This window comes from Oncorhynchus mykiss, chromosome 25 (assembly GCF_057628025.1).
Source record: "Oncorhynchus mykiss isolate SJ-2025 chromosome 25, ASM5762802v1, whole genome shotgun sequence".
NCBI classification, from domain to species: Eukaryota; Metazoa; Chordata; class Actinopteri; order Salmoniformes; family Salmonidae; genus Oncorhynchus; species Oncorhynchus mykiss.
This window is the reverse complement of record NC_143046.1, coordinates 18,682,627-18,699,937: the sequence shown is the minus strand read 5'-3', so window position 1 is coordinate 18,699,937 and position 17,311 is coordinate 18,682,627. Positions and strand designations below refer to the sequence as shown.

At 42.0% G+C, this 17,311-nt stretch overlaps 1 protein-coding gene across 1 annotated transcript in view; it reads right to left on the bottom strand.

Annotated features, from left to right (window-relative positions):
• Positions 1-3,189: 3,189 nt before the first annotated feature.
• fat1b (FAT atypical cadherin 1b) overlaps positions 3,190-17,311 on the bottom strand; it is a 44,694-nt gene continuing 30,572 nt past the window's right edge. Inside the window, exons 23-30 of the mRNA XM_036969679.2 lie at positions 15,932-16,251; positions 15,650-15,810; positions 15,356-15,509; positions 12,348-12,458; positions 11,791-12,079; positions 11,360-11,705; positions 10,986-11,102; positions 3,190-3,499 (exon numbers count right to left, since the gene is read on the bottom strand). Coding sequence (XP_036825574.2) covers positions 3,321-3,499; positions 10,986-11,102; positions 11,360-11,705; positions 11,791-12,079; positions 12,348-12,458; positions 15,356-15,509; positions 15,650-15,810; positions 15,932-16,251 — 1,677 coding nt within the window. The 3' untranslated portion in view covers positions 3,190-3,320. The remainder of the gene's footprint in view (positions 3,500-10,985; positions 11,103-11,359; positions 11,706-11,790; positions 12,080-12,347; positions 12,459-15,355; positions 15,510-15,649; positions 15,811-15,931; positions 16,252-17,311) is intronic.

The following is a 17,311-nucleotide window of genomic DNA, read 5'->3' as shown; positions in this document are numbered from 1 at the left end:
TTTATTCACCTAAACATCCCCTTTAAAATGTGTATAGGCAATGGTACAAACCATGAATGAATTAATGGGGTCTCTTCTGAATGGACAATAAGCACTCAGTGCGGGGAGTAAGCTAAGAATAGTTTTTGTGAGAGTTAGGCATCCATGTGATTGTTGCGAAACGGTCTGCTAAAGTGACTGGGGAGACAGCGTTGGTTTACCTCTCTGACTGGGCCAGGGTTGACCTGGGGACACAGCGTTGGTTTACCTCTCTGACTGGGCCAGGGTTGACCTGGGGAGACAGCGTAGGTTTACCTCTCTATGACTGGGCCAGGGTTGACCTGGGGACACAGCGTTGGTTTACCTCTCTATGACTGGGCCAGGGTTGACCTGGGGACACAGCGTTGGTTTACCTCTCTATGACTGGGCCAGGGTTGACCTGGGGACACAGCGTTGGTTTTCTGCTCTATGAGGCCAGGTGTGAGGAGACTGCAAGGGACAATTAATATGTTAGATATGGTTATTACCACCTGGGCTCCTCATTAACATGAATACATTTTTGTTTATTTATTTGTGTGTGAGAGAAAGTGTGTGTGTGGGGAGAAGAGTGTTTCTGAGTCTGTGTGCATGTGAGAGAGAGTGTGTGTTTGTGTGTGGTGGGGAGTGTTTGGGTCATTGTGTGTGAGAATAACTGTGTGTTTGTGTGTGTGTGCGTGCATGTGTTCTGACCAGGGATTTACATGTGTGTGTGTGTTTGTCATACATCTCCATTGTGCCTGTGTCACATGTTCCTGTTTGTCAGTCAGTCAGTCAGTCAGGGTGAAGCAGGCTGCCACATCACGTTACACACATGGCTCTGCTCCTCTCCCCTAAGGCCCACCCACTACATGTCACAGAATTTAAATTATGTCACTGTCTGACAAGGATTTGTGCTACATGTAGGACAGAAGTAGACCTGTTTAATCCAAATTATAAACTGGGTGGTTCCAGCCCTGAGTGCTGATTGGCTAACAGCCGTGGTATATCAGACCGTATACCACGGGTATGACATTTATTTTTACTGCTCTAATTACGTTGGAAACCAGTTTATAATAAAAATAAGGCATCTCGGGGTTTGTGGTATATGGCCAATATACCTGGCTAAGGGCTGTGCCTAAGAAATGCCCTTAGCTGTGGTATATTGGCCAAATACCACACCCCTCGTGCCTTATTGCTTAATAATACCATCCTGTAGTTGGTAATGCCCTCCCTCCTTTCTGGTTTGATAAGGTGATGAAGTCTGACACATCCATTCAGAGGAACATTGACATCTGAGCTAGACCACATGAATCCAGGTTACTTATGGTGTCTAATCCACACCATTCCCAAGAAAAGCTTTCTGGGGTTATACTGCCATCTTGTGCTATGCAATGAGCATCTTTAGCTCTCACTATCAAGAACCTACACTAAAACAGGGGCGTCAAACTCATTTTCCCTGTGGGCCGCATTCCATCTTCACCGAGGTCTGGAGGGCCGCACTGAAAATAGATTATTAATCCTAGCTGTCAAAATAGTAAAAATAAAGAAAAACCCAGGAATGAGTAGGTGTGTCCAAACTTTTGACTGGTTCTCTATATATTTTGTTTTACATCATATTGACCTCATTTATACAGGACTGAACAGAATGGATACAATATATTTGTTGTGCATCTCTGGCTTGCTGTAGTGTGATAAGATCCTATGGAAACAGAAGTATCTGTCATTCTATTTCTCACAGAGGGTTAACCTTGTGAAAAGAGCTTTATTTTCCTTGAGAAACATGTAAACATAAACAACAGCTTCTAAAATGATTTTCCTCCAATGGAAACCGCATAAGAAGTAGAGGTGACCGTACTATCGACAGGCTAGATCACCACCATCAAGTCAAGTGCATCTGGTGAGGGAATGAGCAGCAGTCTTCCTTTGATACCCATGTATACGTCCCAAATGGCACCCTATTCCCTACATAGTGCATTACACCCTTATGGGATTTGGCCAAAAGTAGTGCACTACATAGGGAATAGGGTGCCATTTGGGAAGAAGCCCAGCTCTTTTACATCTCACAAGTTAAACTGGAGTAAATAAAAACAATTTGAAAGTGTTCCAAAGTAAAATGCTTCATTCTTTGGTGAAAGTCCTATTCAGTCCAAATTTAAACATATCAGTCCAAAGTAGAAGTTAGAAACTGTTACCCCCTTTTAAAAAGAATGAGCTTGAGGGCAAAAAGAGGACTTTCCTCTCATCCTCTTCCCCTTTCCTTACTGATGATAGCAGGGTATGGCAGGACAACAGGATAGCTAATGCTAAAACAGTATTGCTGTCCCTTCTGCTGACTGATCTGTATTCATTTATTAAAACAAACGTAACAGCAATGATTCAATGGCAGAATCATTTATATAAATGTTTATTGTACAGTACAATCAAATAGCTGATTAATATATAATAAGTATAAACCTAACATAAGCTTCATGCAATGCAATATCACTGATAAGAATATGCAGACATGTATGGTATTTACAGTATTAGCCATTACAGACGTAAGGTGTGAGCTTTTTCTTCTGAAATTACATAACATTCACTACACCTTTCCTGCAGTCAAATGACCAAATTGCCCTATAGTGGCCTCATGGGTGGAATGTTATTCATATTTGTTATAATTTCATAATTAATAAACATTATTTTACAACACGCCAAAAATCTCACGGTTATGTTATTTTTCAGTCTTCTGTGAAGTATATAAAGTGTAATATTGGGATGCAAACTCAAAGTGTAATACATTTTAACTCTATATCTGACATGGTAAAGGTGTCTTCTTTCTCTAAAGCCCATAACCATGTGTATGAGATGTATACTTTTGTTTCAAAGTAGATTTGATTAAGACTACCAAGACATATTTCCAATAGAGAGCCAACGCTCTGATCATCAGTGTCTATCTCTGAATTCTCTAAGTTAAGTTTATAGTTTCAGTCACCTGTCAGAGGCGTTGTGTCCAGAGGTTAGGGTGTGAGATAACCAAACAAGCCTGCTGGTCACTCTGACCCAAGCCTGACAGGTCAGAGCTGGAGGCATGGGAGATGGGCACACTGCTGCTGAGCTCCTATCCACAGCTCATGTCCAAGGGGTCACTTTGTGTCCCTATATGCACCCTGCTGATACCTGTGTTACTGCCTTGGAGCTTAGTGGGGTCTGTAGGGTAGAGGTGGTGCTGCTGGTGCTGGTAAATGTTTCCCCCTGCTGGCTACAGGTGAAGTATGTGTCTGGATGGAGTCATCATAACTGGCCCTGATGCCTAACAGGCATCATCCAGAACCAGAGAAAGGAAATCAGTTGGTGGAGTCACTCTCAATGTCTATACCTCCTACATAGCAGTCAAGGTTGAGGAGCTCAGGGTCAGAGTCAGTGCAGGAGGGGGCAGGCTTTTCTATACATATACACTGCAACAGTTCCTGATCTACAGGACGCTGAGCACTCGGCATCCAATCAGATGTGTCCCAGTGATAGCCTATTCGGGGCGAAAATGTTATCAGTGAAAAACAAGCATCAAAGTGTCTGTCTCCCCTTAGACACAAATACAGACATGCATAGATCATCTCAGTAGTCTGTTACTGTGACCATTGTTGGAGAATAGTCTGATAGGAGGTTTGGAGAATATAAACTGTGGATAATTATAGGGTGTCCAATCTAAAAAAAAAAAATAGGTAAAATAATGTGTAGATACTCCACTAAGAAAACCAATGGTCCAAACCTTATGTCTCCATCATAATCTGTTAAAAAGTTTACCCTTGTAGGATGGCCAAGATTAGGGTCACAGTAACTAACCTCATCATCTGTATTCTCCAATCAAGAGGACATAAAACAACAGAGGTAAGACAGATACAGTTGAAGTCGGACGTTTACATACACCTTAGCCGAATACATTTAAACTACGTTTTTCACAATTCCTGACATTGAATCCTTGTAAAAATTCCCTGTCTTAGGTCGGTTAGGATCACCCCTTTATTTTAAGAATGTGAAATGTCAGAATAATAGTAGAGAGAATGACTTATTTCAGCTTTTATTTCTTTCATCACTTTCCCAGTGGGTCAGAAGATTACATACACTCAATTGGTATTTGGTAGCATTGCCTTAAAATAGTTTAACTTGTGTCAAACATTTTGTGTTGCCTTTCACAAGCTTACCACAATAAGTTGGGTGAATTTTGGCCCATTCCTCCTGACAGAGCTGGTGTAACTGAGTCAGGTTTGTAGGCCTCCTTGCTCGCACACGCCTTTTCCGTTCTGCCCACAAAATGTCTATAGGATTGAGGTCAGGGCTTTGTGATGGCCACTCCAATACCTTGACTTTGTTGTCCTTAAGCCATTTTGCCACAACTTTGGAAGTATGCTTGGGATCATTGTTCAATTGGAAGACCCATTTGTAACCAAGCTTTAACTTCCTGGCTGATGTCTTGAGATGTTGCTTCAACATATCCACATACTTTTCCTACCTCATAATGCCATCTATTTTGTGAAGTGCACCAGTCCCTCCAGCAGCAAAGCACCCACACAACATGATGCTGCCACCCCTGTGCTTCACGGTTGGGATGGTGTACTTCGGCTTGCAAGCCTCCCCCTTTTTTCCTCCAAACATAACGATGGTCATTATGGTCAAACAGTTCTATTTTTGTTTCATCAGACCAGATGACATTTCTCCAAAAAGTATGATCTTTGTCCCCATGTGCAGTCTGTCTTTTTTATGACGGTTTGGGAGCAGTGGCTTCTTCCTTGCTGAGCGGGCTTTCAGGTTATGTCGATATAGGGCTTGTTTTACTGTGGATATAGATACTTTTGTACCTGTTTCCTCCAGCATCTTCACAAGGTCCTTTGCTGTTGTTCTGGGATTGATTTGCACTTTTCGCACCAAAGTACGTTCATCTCTAGCAGACAGAACACGTCTCCTTCCTGAGCGGTATGACGGCTGCGTGGTACCATGGTGTTTATACTTGCGTACTATTGTTTGTACAGATGAACGTGGTACCTTCAGGTGTTTGGAAATTGCTCCCAAGGATGAACCAGACTTGTGGAGGTCTACAATTTTTTTCTGAGGTCTTGGCTGATTTCTTTTGATTTCCCCAAGCAAAGAGGCACTGAGTCTGAAGGTAGGCCATGAAATACATCCACAGGTACGCCTCCAATTGACTCAAATTATGTCAATTAGCCTATAAGAAGCTTCTAAAGCCATGACATAATTTTCCTGAGTTTTCCAAGCTGTTTAAAGGCACAGTCAACTTAGTGTATGTAAACTTCTGACCCACTGGAATTGTGATACAGTGAATTATAAGTGAAATAATCTGTCTGTAAACAATTGTTGGAAAAATTACTTGTGTCATGCACAAAGTAGATGTTCTAACCGACTTGCCAAAACTATTTGTGGAGTGGTTTTAATGACACCAACATAAGTGTATGTAAACTTCCAACTTCAACTGTAGATATGAATTTTGAGACATGACATTTTAATATTTTAGTATACGCTTTTCATATTAATGAGACATAACTCAGAAAAACAAGTGTATCTCTATGAAATGTCAACCGAGCACTGAGCGTACTGCAAGCTATTTATTTCAGTCTTTTACATTTCATTTTCAACATATTCAAATAAGGATTGATAGACAATTTCATTAAAAACATTATTTTGATGAATTTTTTCATACTATTTCTTCCACAAGATATAGTCCTGACCCAAATCTGGGGTTGCAACACAAGCCGGCTGGTCGTTCGTTCTATCGGTTCGGTTGCCAGAGACACAATCCAGTAGTTAAGTCTTTTTGTTCTAAATGCCATGATGGCTGGCAACGTTCTTATCCCTTGCCTGCTAGCTAATCAACTTTGACTAACACAGTCAAGTCAAACAGTGTAGCCAGAAAAACAGCAAAGTAGCTGCATTTGCGTTTGTTTAAGCTGTTTTCTAGTGACTTTTTGGGGGATACATCCATAACAATAAGCTAATGATGTGTGATTTCGCCTGGCCTAGAAAATGTGCTCTCTTGCAAGGCCACTGTTCAGAGGAGATAGCCAACTACACAGCTAAAACAATGATTTCAAACTGAAGCTGGAATGACAACAAACTAGCTGCCTTTTGTGTTTTTCTATTGGCATTTCTTTGTATACAGTGCCTTGCGAAAGTATTCGGCCCCCTTGAACTTTGCGACCTTTTGCCACATTTCAGGCTTCAAACATAAAGATATAAAACTGTATTTTTTTGTGAAGAATCAACAACAAGTGGGACACAATCATGAAGTGGAACGACATTTATTGGATATTTCAAACTTTTTTAACAAATCAAGAACTGAAAAATTGTCCGTGCAAAATTATTCAGCCCCCTTAAGTTAATACTTTGTAGCTCCACCTTTTGCTGCGATTACAGCTGTAAGTCGCTTGGGGTATGTCTCTATCAGTTTTGCACATCGAGAGACTGACATTTTTTCCCATTCCTCCTTCCAAAACAGCTCGAGCTCAGTGATGTTGGATGGAGAGCATTTGTGAACAGCAGTTTTCAGTTCTTTCCACAGATTCTCGATTGGATTCAGCTCTGGACTTTGACTTGGCCATTCTAACACCTGGATATGTTTATTTTTGAACCATTCCATTGTAGATTTTGCTTTATGTTTTGGATCATTGTCTTGTTGGAAGACAAATCTCCGTCCCAGTCTCAGGTCTTTTGCAGACTCCATCAGGTTTCTTCCAGAATGGTCCTGTATTTGGCTCCATCCATCTTCCCATCAATTTTAACCACCTTCCCTGTCCCTGCTGAAGAAAAGCAGGCCCAAACCATGATGCTGCCACCACCATGTTTGACAGTGGGGATGGTGTGTTCAGGGTGATGAGCTGTGTTGCTTTTACGCCAAACATAACGTTTTGCATTGTTGCCAAAAAGTTCAATTTTGGTTTCATCTGACCAGAGCACCTTCTTCCACATGTTTGGTGTGTCTCCCAGGTGGCTTGTGGCAAACTTTAAACGACACTTTTTATGGATATCTTTAAGAAATGGCTTTCTTCTAGCCACTCTTCCATAAAGGCCAGATTTGTGCAATATACGACTGATTGTTGTCCTATGGACAGAGTCTCCCACCTCAGCTGTAAATCTCTGCAGTTCATCCAGAGTGATCATGGGCCTCTTGGCTGCATCTCTGATCAGTCTTCTCCTTGTATGAGCTGAAAGTTTAGAGGGACGGCCAGGTCTTGGTAGATTTGCAGTGGTCTGATACTCCTTCCATTTCAATATTATCGCTTGCACAGTGCTCCTTGGGATGTTTAAAGCTTGGGAAATCTTTTTGTATCCAAATCCGGCTTTAAACTTCTTCACAACAATATCTCGGACCTGCCTGGTGTGTTCCTTGTTCTTCATGATGCTCTCTGCGCTTTTAACGGACCTCTGAGACTATCACAGTGCAGGTGCATTTATACAGAGACTTGATTACACACAGGTGGATTGTATTTATCATCATTAGTCATTTAGGTCAACATTGGATCATTCAGACATCCTCACTGAACTTCTGGAGAGAGTTTGCTGCACTGAAAGTAAAGGGGCTGAATAATTTTGCACGCCCAATTTTTCAGTTTTTGATTTGTTAAAAAAGTTTGAAATATCCAATAAATGTCGTTCCACTTCATGATTGTGTCCCACTTGTTGTTGATTCTTCACAAAAAAATACAGTTTTATATCTTTATGTTTGAAGCCTGAAATGTGGCAAAAGGTCGCAAAGTTCAAGGGGGCCGAATACTTTCGCAAGGCACTGTATATCCATAAAATGCTGATTCATGATTTCGACTGGCTGAGAAAAGCTGCCAACCTGTCTGTTTCGTCCCGGCACCACATTCATTACCATAGAACAGCTGGAGACTGAATTTCAATATTGAAACAGACAACAAGGTTATGACACATCTCCGCTGTTGAAAACCAAATGCTAGTCTAAAAGAAACGGGAGATAATGTCTAGATGCTTTTTACAATGTAGATCTAGTATATAAAATGCCTGTCTGAGCTGATGCGACTGTGGATTGCGCAGTCAGACGGAACAGATTAAATAGGCATTTTAACGTCATAGATTTAGCCGGTGGTAACTTGTGGAATAGACATGGGCTGGAATGCATTTTTAACCAATCAGCATCCAGTATTAGACCCAACCGTTGTATAATTAAGCTTTTTGCGACCACCCGGGAAGAAAGACCTCACGGAGTGATTCAGAACATGAACAATCATATTTGTCTTGGTAAAATGTATTTTATAACATAAGGAAGTGATATTCCATCACCAAACACGTTTTCGGCACCTAATAATTAGTGATCTCACAACATCATTGTGAAATCTCCTCTGTATTAAATCAGATTAGACACCAGCAGGCCTTCAGCAGCACATTCAAGGGTAAGATGTTATAGAGGGTTTATTTACAAGCCAGCACATTGTTAAATGGTCCTTTCGGAGTACAATTCTGCATTCGCTACGGCAAGCTAACAGAGCATGAGAGGAGGGAAGACAAGCACATCACCTCTGGTGTTTTGAAGAACACAAGCCCAGTAATGACAGCTGAGAGAGAAATACAATATGTCAAGAGTTTACACTACAAAGAGACAAATGAACACCCATGGGAGTCAGTGTATTGGACTGATGCCTACTGAAGAGCATATGCTGCATGTAAAGATGTAACCAGAACCACTGGGACCTCTAGCCAGAATCACTTACAGCCAACATTACCTCATCTACTGACTCCCTAAACACAATTATCTACTGACTCCCTGAACACAGTGGCATGCAAAAGTATTCACCCCCTTGGCACTTTTCCTATTTTGTTGCCTTACAATCTGGAAATAAAATTGATTTTTTGGGGGCTTGTATCATTTGATTTACACAACATGCCTACCACTTTGAAGATGCAAAATATGTTTGATTGTGAAACAAACAAGAAATAACAACAACAAAAAACATAACTTGAGCGTGTATAACTATTCAACCCCCCAAAGTCAATACTTTGAATACCCACCTTCTGCAGCAATTACAGCTGCTAGTCTCTTGGGGTACGTGTCTATAAGCTTGGCACATCTAGCCACTGGGATTTTTGCCCATTATTCAAGGCAAAACTGCTCCAGCTCCTTCAAGTTGGATGGGTTCCACTGGTGTACAGCAATCTTTAAGTCATACCACAGATTCTCAATTGGATTGAGGTCTGGGCTTTGACTAGGCCATTCCAAGACATTTGAATGTTTCCCCTTAAACCACTGGAGTGTTGCTTTAGCAGAATGCTTTGGCTCATTGTCCTGCTGGAAGGTGAACCTCCGTCCCAATCTCAAATCTCTGGAAGACAGGTAGAAGGTGTTGCCTAATAACATGCATTAGCCTGGATTCCAGCACTTACACTGATGTCTCATTGGGTCATTGTCCTGCTGGAAGGTGAACCTCTGTCCCAGTCTCAAATCTCTGGAAGACTGAAACAGGTTTCCCTCAAGAATTTCCCTGTATTTAGCACCATCCATCATCATTCCTTCAATTCTGACCAGTTTCCCAATCCCTGCCGATGAAAAACATGCTGCCACCACCATGCTTCACGGTGGGGATGAAATTCCCGGGGTGATGAGAGGTGTTGGGTTTGCGCCAGACATAGACATAGCGCCAGACATCCTTGATGGCCAAAAAGCTCCATTTTAGTCTCATCTGACCAGAGTACCTTCTTCCATATGCTTGGGGTGTCTCCCACATGCCTTTTGGTGAACACCAACCGTGTTTGGTTGTATTTATTTTAATAATGAATTTAATGGTGCTCCGTGGGATGCTCAAAGTTTTGGAAATTTTTTATAACCCAACCCTGATCTGTACTCATCCACAACTTTCTCCCTGACCTGTTTGGAGAGCTCCACGGTCTTAATGGTGCCGTTCGGAACAGGTGTATACATACTGAGATCATGTGACACTTAGATTGCACACAGATGGACTTTATTTAACTCATTGTGTGACTTCTGAAGGTAATTGGTTGCACCAGATCTTATTTCGGGGCTTCACAGTAAAGGGGGTGATTACATATGCATTCACCACTTTTCTGTTAAAAAAAAAGTAATTAATTTCACTTCACCAATTTGGCCTATTTTGTGTATATCAATTACATGAAATCCAAACAAAAATCCATTTAAATTACAGGTTGTAATGCAACAAAATAGGAAAAACGCAACGTGGGATGAATACTTTTGCAAGGCACTGTGTCTCCTGCCTCCCTGAACATAACTATCTCCTGAAACAACTAGTGTAGTATAAGATAGGAATGATACCTTATTTTCCACAGTAAATAATGTGTGATTGAAGTCCTATGAGGGCTAAGGAGGGAGTGACGAGAGAAATCTAACATTAGCACACAATAAATGTACCAAATACTACATAGGGTGAATACTCCATTGAGTAATGGAGGTGGAAATAAATAGATGGGAATTTAACCATATGTTTCAAAATAAACACATGCTAATGGTATGGATTGGAACCACAGAAGCCACAAACTACACTTAACACAAGAGTTCAGGACAACACAAGGATGTGATCTTACACTTACATCAGGAGACTATCAGGAGACTGTCAAACTATCAGGAGACTATCAGGAGACTGTAAAACTATCAGTACTGTACATGTAGATTGTCAGACTATCAGGAGACTATCAACAGACTATCAGCAGACTATCAAGAGATTGTAAGACTATCAGGAGACTATTGGGCTACTTCCCACAACTTCAATGTAAATGACAACTTACACTGTGCCCCCTGTTAAACCCTGACCTGGGGCTGTGCATAGATTTAATCCAAACTGGAGCTGAGACTAGAGAAAAGGAGAGGAAGAAGGACAAGTGACATAAGAGAGAACACTCATTCAGAGGTATCATTACAGGTAGGTGTTGCCTAATAACATGCATTAGCCTGGATTCCAGCACTTACACTGTGATGTCTCACCCTGTCATCTTAGACGAGTAACGAAACCTACCGTTCTCATCTCCTGATCCTGACTGGTAGGAACAGAGGGACTCTGAGGCACTGCTACGGTTTTCCAGGTCTTTCCTAGATCTCTGAGTGGAGACCGGATCCAGCTCCACTACCTCTTCTGGGGGAGACAAAGATACAAATCACTTATGACCTTGCTGATGAAGATGAGATTGTTTGATTCACCATAAACACAAAGGTATCATACTGTACTATATGTAAATCCACATCAAATGTTCAATTTAATGTAGTTGTTTACAATAAAAATACATGCAGGTTATCAAAGTAAAGCTGATAGGTCAAAATGTGAAAACTATGAATGACAAAACAGTGTCTTCTCATTTCCTGCTCCCAGCCTCCAGTCATCTGCTCTCTCACCATCATAGGGGTAGTCCCAGCAGGGTTTCTGGATGGACTCCGTCTCTGAAGGGGTGTTGGAATGCAGGCGGCGTGGCAGGGTGGGAGCCACACTGCACACTGCCACCCCTCTCCTCAGCATGGGCACGGGGTCTGGGTCAGGGGTGCTGTGCTCTGTGGGTTCCACCAACCCAAGACCTTCGCAGGAACCCTTGTTCAGGTTGTGGCGTGAGTTGCTGGGGTAACTAGGGGTATAGGAGATGGGTCTAACTGGGATCTGTGGTGGAACGTCCAAGTAGACTGGGACTCCCCGGCTGGACTTGACCTCCAGGTAAGCTCTCCCAAAGAACTCTTTACCATCTTCATCCTTAAGGTTCAAAGTTCGAACGTCACAATTATTTGTCATATATTCAAAAATACAATCAATCACTTACTGACAACAGATATGATACCTCATATTCCTTAGATCTGTCCTGTTTGGCCCTCTTCCGGACGGCTACAAAGAGCAGAGACAGGCCGAAGATGGTAACCAGGAACAGGGCCAGTCCAATGAGTTCCTCCAGGCCGATGGACCAGCTGGTGAACAGCAGCTCGTTCCTGACCAACACCTCGAGCTCACACTGCCGCCCAGCGAACCCCACCACGCAGCTACAGTTGAAGGAGCCGTAGGTGTTTACACACACACCTCCGTTAGAGCAGAGGCTCTCTGTCTGCATACACTCATCTACATCCCCAAGGCACCTGGACAGAAGAACACCGTCCAGAGTCACATTCACATACAGCATCTATATGGAGTGTGTTCCAAATGGTCCCAATATAGTGCACTACTTCTGACCAGAGCTCTGTAGTGAACTATGTAGGGAATAGGGTGCCATTTGGGATGCAAACATCCAGAACCTATATACCGTATATATTTCAGCTCTGGCATAGTGTGACGTCATGGATGTGTCATACCAAACCCGGAGTGGAAGAATGCGGGTTAGTGAGAGTAATGGATGTTTCTGCTTACCGTTCCCCCTGAAACCCCGGCTCACACTCACACACAGCCCCATCCAGACTGTCGATACAATGTCCACTGTTTCTGCAGGGGTTATCTTTGCAGTACGGACCAACCGCACACCTGGAACATAGACACGCTTTTTAACTTCCCATACATCATCTATTGTCTTCAGTTTTTCACCAACAACAACAATGCTATGAGAAATGTCCAACCCCACAGGATAGCAGACACGTGACTAACACTATAGCGTTCTAAAGTCTCAGAACTGTTTTGTGGTGGTTTCTTCTTTCATAACCCATTAAGGTCCTCACCATAAAGGCACAGTGCTTTCAGAAAGTATTCACATCCCTTGACTTTTTACACATATTGTTGTGTTACAGCCATATTTGAGCCACTGGCCTACTTACAATACCCCATAACGTGGAATTATTTTTTTCCAAAAATGAAAAGCTGAAATATCTTGAGTCAATGAGAATTTAACCCTTTTGTTATGGCAAGCCTAAATAAGTTCAGGAGTAAAAATGTGCTTAACAAATCACATAACAAGTTGCATGGGCTCACTCTGTATGCAATCACCTTCCAGCAGGACAATAACCTAAAACACAAGGCCAAATCTACACTGGAGTTGTTTACCAAGAAGACAGTGAATGTTCCTGAGTGGCCTAGTTTCAGTTTTGACTACTTGTATGGCAAGACTGAAAATGGATGTTCAGCAATTGTTGTCCGGACCTCTGGCAGTCTGTATGAAGGTGCCACAGGGTTCAATTCTAGGGCTGACTCTTTTCTCTGTATACATCAATGATGTTGCTCTTGCTGCTGGTGATTCTCTGATCCACCTCTACGCAGACGACACCATTCTGTATACTTCTGTCCCTTCTTAGGACACTGTGTTAACTAACTTCCAGACAAGCTTCAATGCCATGCAACTCTCCTTCCGTGGCCTCCAACTGCTCTTAAATTCAAGTAAAACTAAATGCATGCTCTTCAACCGATCACTGCCCGCTTCTACACAGTGCCATCTGTTTTGTCACCAAAGCCCCATATACTATCCACCACTGTGACCTGTATGCTCTCGTTGGCTGGCCCTCATTTCATATTCGTCGCCAAACCCACTGGCTCCAGGTCATCTATAAGTCTTTACTAGGTAAAGCTACGCCTTATCTCAGCTCACTGGTCACCATAGCAGCACCCACCCGTAGCATGCGCTCCAGCAGGTATATTTCACTGATCACCCCCAAAGCCAATTCCCTCTTTGGCCGCCTTTCCTTTCAGTTCTCTGCTGCCAATGACTGGAACGAATTGCAAAAATCACTGAAGCTGGAGACCCATATCTCCCTCTCTAACTTAAAGCATCAGCTGTCAGAGCAGCTCACAGATCATTGCACCTGTACATAGCCGATCTGTAAATAGCCCATCCAACTACCTCATCCCCATATTGTTATTTTTTTTCTGCTCCTTTGCACCCCAATATCTCTACTTGCACATTCATCTTCTGCACACCTATCACTCCAGTGTAATTGATAAATTGTAATTACTTCACCACGACGGCCTATTTATTGCCTTACCTCCTTAATCTTACCTCATTTGCACACACTGTATATAGATTTTTTCTATTGTGTTATTGACTGTATGTTTGTTTATTCCATGTGTAACTCTGTGTTGTTTGTGTCGCACTGCTTTGCTTTATCTTGACCAGGTCACAGTTGTAAATGAGAACTTGGTCTCAACTGTCCTACTTGGTTAAATCAAGGTAAAAAAAAAAAAAAAAAAAAGATCAACAACCAATGTGACAGCTTGAAGAATGTTGAAATTAATAATGGCAAAATGTTGTACAATTCTGGTGTGGAAAGACTTACCTAGAAAAGCTCACAGCTGTAATCGCTGCCAAAGGGGCTTCTACAAAGTATTGACTCAAGGGTGTGAATACTTATGTAAATGAGATATTTCTGTGTTGAACTGAGGTCTGTGCCCAGAGGGAAGGTTATATCTGGCACGGAATGTTAAAATAATTCACATTTCCATAGAAAAGTACAGACAATTATGATTAAATAAAGAGAATAGCCTTCCTTCTTTCTAATCACATCATCAAATATATTAATTCATGTTCATCACACATTTCTTAAAGCGATAGCTCTCGAAAATGACAAATATACTACATCCTATGGATAACTAGCAGCATTGCTAAAGCTTAGCTCTGGATGAGTAAACTGATATGTGTGTCTGGTCTCTGACACCCAAAGTCAGTAAACTACTTGCTAGTTCTAAATAAAATGTGGTAAGTTTGACATTTTTGTGAAATACCTCTTCCTTGGAGGTTTTGGTATTGATATAGAACATGACAAAAACAGCCCTAAACATGCCCTAAGGCACCTGTATTTATTAAGTGCTGGGAAAAAGAGGACCAGAACCTATGATATGAATAATCAAGGACTTGGGACTAGAACCCATGATATAAATAATCGAAGACCTGGAACTAGAACCCATTATATGAATAATCAAGAACTTGGAACTATAAGGTCCTACCTGTAAAATGTATAGTTTGGAGTTAATGAGTATTTTTCAAGTCCCAGAACTATTTTGTGATGTCTTCCTCTTTCATGACTCAATAAATATATGACCTTACATACAGTTCATTTTGATTGGCAGCCCAGCATTGTGTGATTGGATTGCAGATATAACCCTCAAAGCATTAAGTTAAAAGGTGTTTGCGCACAAAGAACATTCAGATTTTTCATTGTAAATTTACTTTAGAACATCTCTGACAGATCTCACATGTAAAGGACCACCTAATGAGCAACTCTATGTGAATAACTCATTTTTTACCAAGATGTCAAATAGAATCTCAAGGTCACGATTGATAATGTCCCAACTGACACCCTGTTTCCTATACAGTGCACTACTTTCAACCAGAACCCTAAGGGTCATGGTCAAAAGTAGTGCACTACAAAGGAATAAGGTGCCATTTGGGACACATTATTCCAAATTTCATTTCACAATGGGTAACTGCTCTATATTACCGTGGTCCTGAGTACTGTCCTCTACACTGGCAGTAAAAGTCCTGGTTGTCCAGCACACAGGTTCCTCCATATAGACAGGGGTTGGAGGAACAGGGGCTAGCTGCCACCTCACAGTGAGACCCCATGAACAAGTCACTGCATTTACAGATGTAACCTGCAATAGAAACAAGTGTATAATGTACAAAATAATATATATAGGATAACAAGATGTTTGAGACCAATATGTTCTGTATAGACTGTGAATAGGACTGTATGGGGATTTATCTATGGCAATAAATGGTGTCTGTCTCCTACCTCCATGAGGCAGAGTGGAGCAGGTTCCTCCATTCATACAGGGCTGAGAGGAGCAGTCTGGAGCAGGGAGGGCCCCACAGCCTGGTGCCACCCCCACCACCTCCTCTACTAGAACATGGGCCTGGTCCTCAGTGTCCAGGTTCAGATCATAGCCATTAAACCTGACAAAATAAAATCAACAGTTATTTAGTCATTTCACAAGCAAGTTTGTCACAAATCAATTACAAAAAGAAAAATAAATAAACACAAAAGGTTGACAAAATGGAGGGAAACATCAAATACCTGACTGCCTCAATACAACCCTGAAGATCACGACTGTGAGAGACTGGCAAACGCTGTGAGGCTGTCTTTGCTGTCCTCTGCTGGTCGGATTCAGAAACACCACCCAGGAACAGGCTTCCGTCCAGGTTGAGGGAGCGGAGTGTGCCTGGTGCCGTGCCCGAGGCCGTGTAGAGCTGATCCAGAACCAGCATGGCGTGGTTGCCGTTTACCTCAAGGGATACGGTGTGCCACTGGCCATCACTGACCTGGGCACTGTGGATAGAGACGATGCCTGGGCCACTGCCACAGTCAAACTGGTACTGCAGCCTACCGTCCACTATCTGGGGGCAGGAGGGGTGCTGGGTCAATTGCTGAACATCCATTTTATAATTTAGCCCAAACAACTACCTCTTTCCCAACTGTATTTAATTTATTTCTTTATTTTGCTCCTTTGCACCCCATTATTTTTATTTCTACTTTGCACATTCTTCCATTGCAAAACTACCATTCCAGTGTTTTACTTGCTATATTGTATTTACCTTGCCACCATGGCCTTTTTTGCCTTTACCTCCCTTCTCACCTCATTTGCTCACATCGTATATAGACTTGTTTATACTGTATTATTGACTGTATGTTTGTTTTACTCCATGTGTAACTCTGTGTCGTTGCATCTGTCGAACTGCTTTGCTTTATCTTGGCCAGGTTGCAATTGTAAATGAGAACTTGTTCTCAACTTGCCTACCTGGTTAAATAAAGGTGAAATAAATAAATAAAAAAATAAAAAGGAGTGGGTACATAAAGATAGGAAATGGCTGTTAGGCCTGGGAATTGCCAGGGACCTCACGATACGATATCATCACGATACTTTGGTACCGATTCGATATGTATTGCGATTCTCATGATTCTATATACACTATATAAACAAAAGTATGTGGACAACCCTTCAAATTAGTGGATTTGGATATTTCAGCCACACCCGTTGCTGACAGGTGTATAAAATTGAGCACACGGCCATGCAATCTCCATTTACAAACATTGGCAATAGAATGGCCTTACTGAAAAGCTAAGAGACTTTTCAAAGTGACACCGTCATAGAATGGCACTTTTCCAACAAGTCAGTCCCGGTCAACTGTATGTGCTGTAATTGTGAAGTGGAAACATCTAGGAGCAACACAGCTCAGCCGTGAAGTGGTAGGCCACACAAGCTCACAGAACAGGACCGCCGAGTGCTGAAGTGCATAGCACGTAAAAATATTCTTATATAGTGCACTCCGGGGCCAGTTAATTAGGTACACTACCCCATTCACAAAAATGGTTTCTAGGGTTTACCGACAAACAAAAAACATCCATTCAGCGGCAGTCCGGTGGGCGAAAACAGCTTGTTGATGAGAGGTTGAAGGA